At 50.3% G+C, this 292-nt stretch overlaps 1 protein-coding gene across 1 annotated transcript in view; it reads left to right on the top strand.

Annotated features, from left to right (window-relative positions):
* The window catches only part of LOC119586845 (peroxisomal sarcosine oxidase-like), a 43,783-nt gene that overhangs the window by 42,899 nt on the left and 592 nt on the right, over window positions 1-292 (top strand). Inside the window, exon 9 of the mRNA XM_037935572.1 lies at window positions 59-134. Within this exon, the coding sequence (XP_037791500.1) occupies window positions 59-134 (76 nt within the window). The remainder of the gene's footprint in view (window positions 1-58; window positions 135-292) is intronic.

The following is a 292-nucleotide window of genomic DNA, read 5'->3' as shown; positions in this document are numbered from 1 at the left end:
AATGTGATAAACACGAGCATCAACAAACACCCTTTGACCCCGCGCTCTCTAACCGCAGACCACGCCGGACGAGGAATGCGTCATAGACCGTCACTCGAAATACAAGAACATCGTTTTCTCTGCCGGATTTTCGGGTATGTATGTGGCGGGTTGTCTGCCCGTGTCCGAATTACTGGGGCTTGTGTGTACTAAAGTTGGGGGTCTAGATATGCCACGGATTTTCTCCTCAACAGTCAGATTTTCGTTGTCAGATGCAGTCGGATGAGAGTGCGTGTCCGTGAGGTTGTATGGT

Source organism: Penaeus monodon, chromosome 22, assembly GCF_015228065.2.
Source record: "Penaeus monodon isolate SGIC_2016 chromosome 22, NSTDA_Pmon_1, whole genome shotgun sequence".
In the NCBI taxonomy this organism is placed as follows: Eukaryota; Metazoa; Arthropoda; class Malacostraca; order Decapoda; family Penaeidae; genus Penaeus; species Penaeus monodon.
The sequence above is the reverse complement of the archived record's forward strand: the minus strand, read 5'-3'. Positions and strand labels throughout refer to the sequence as shown.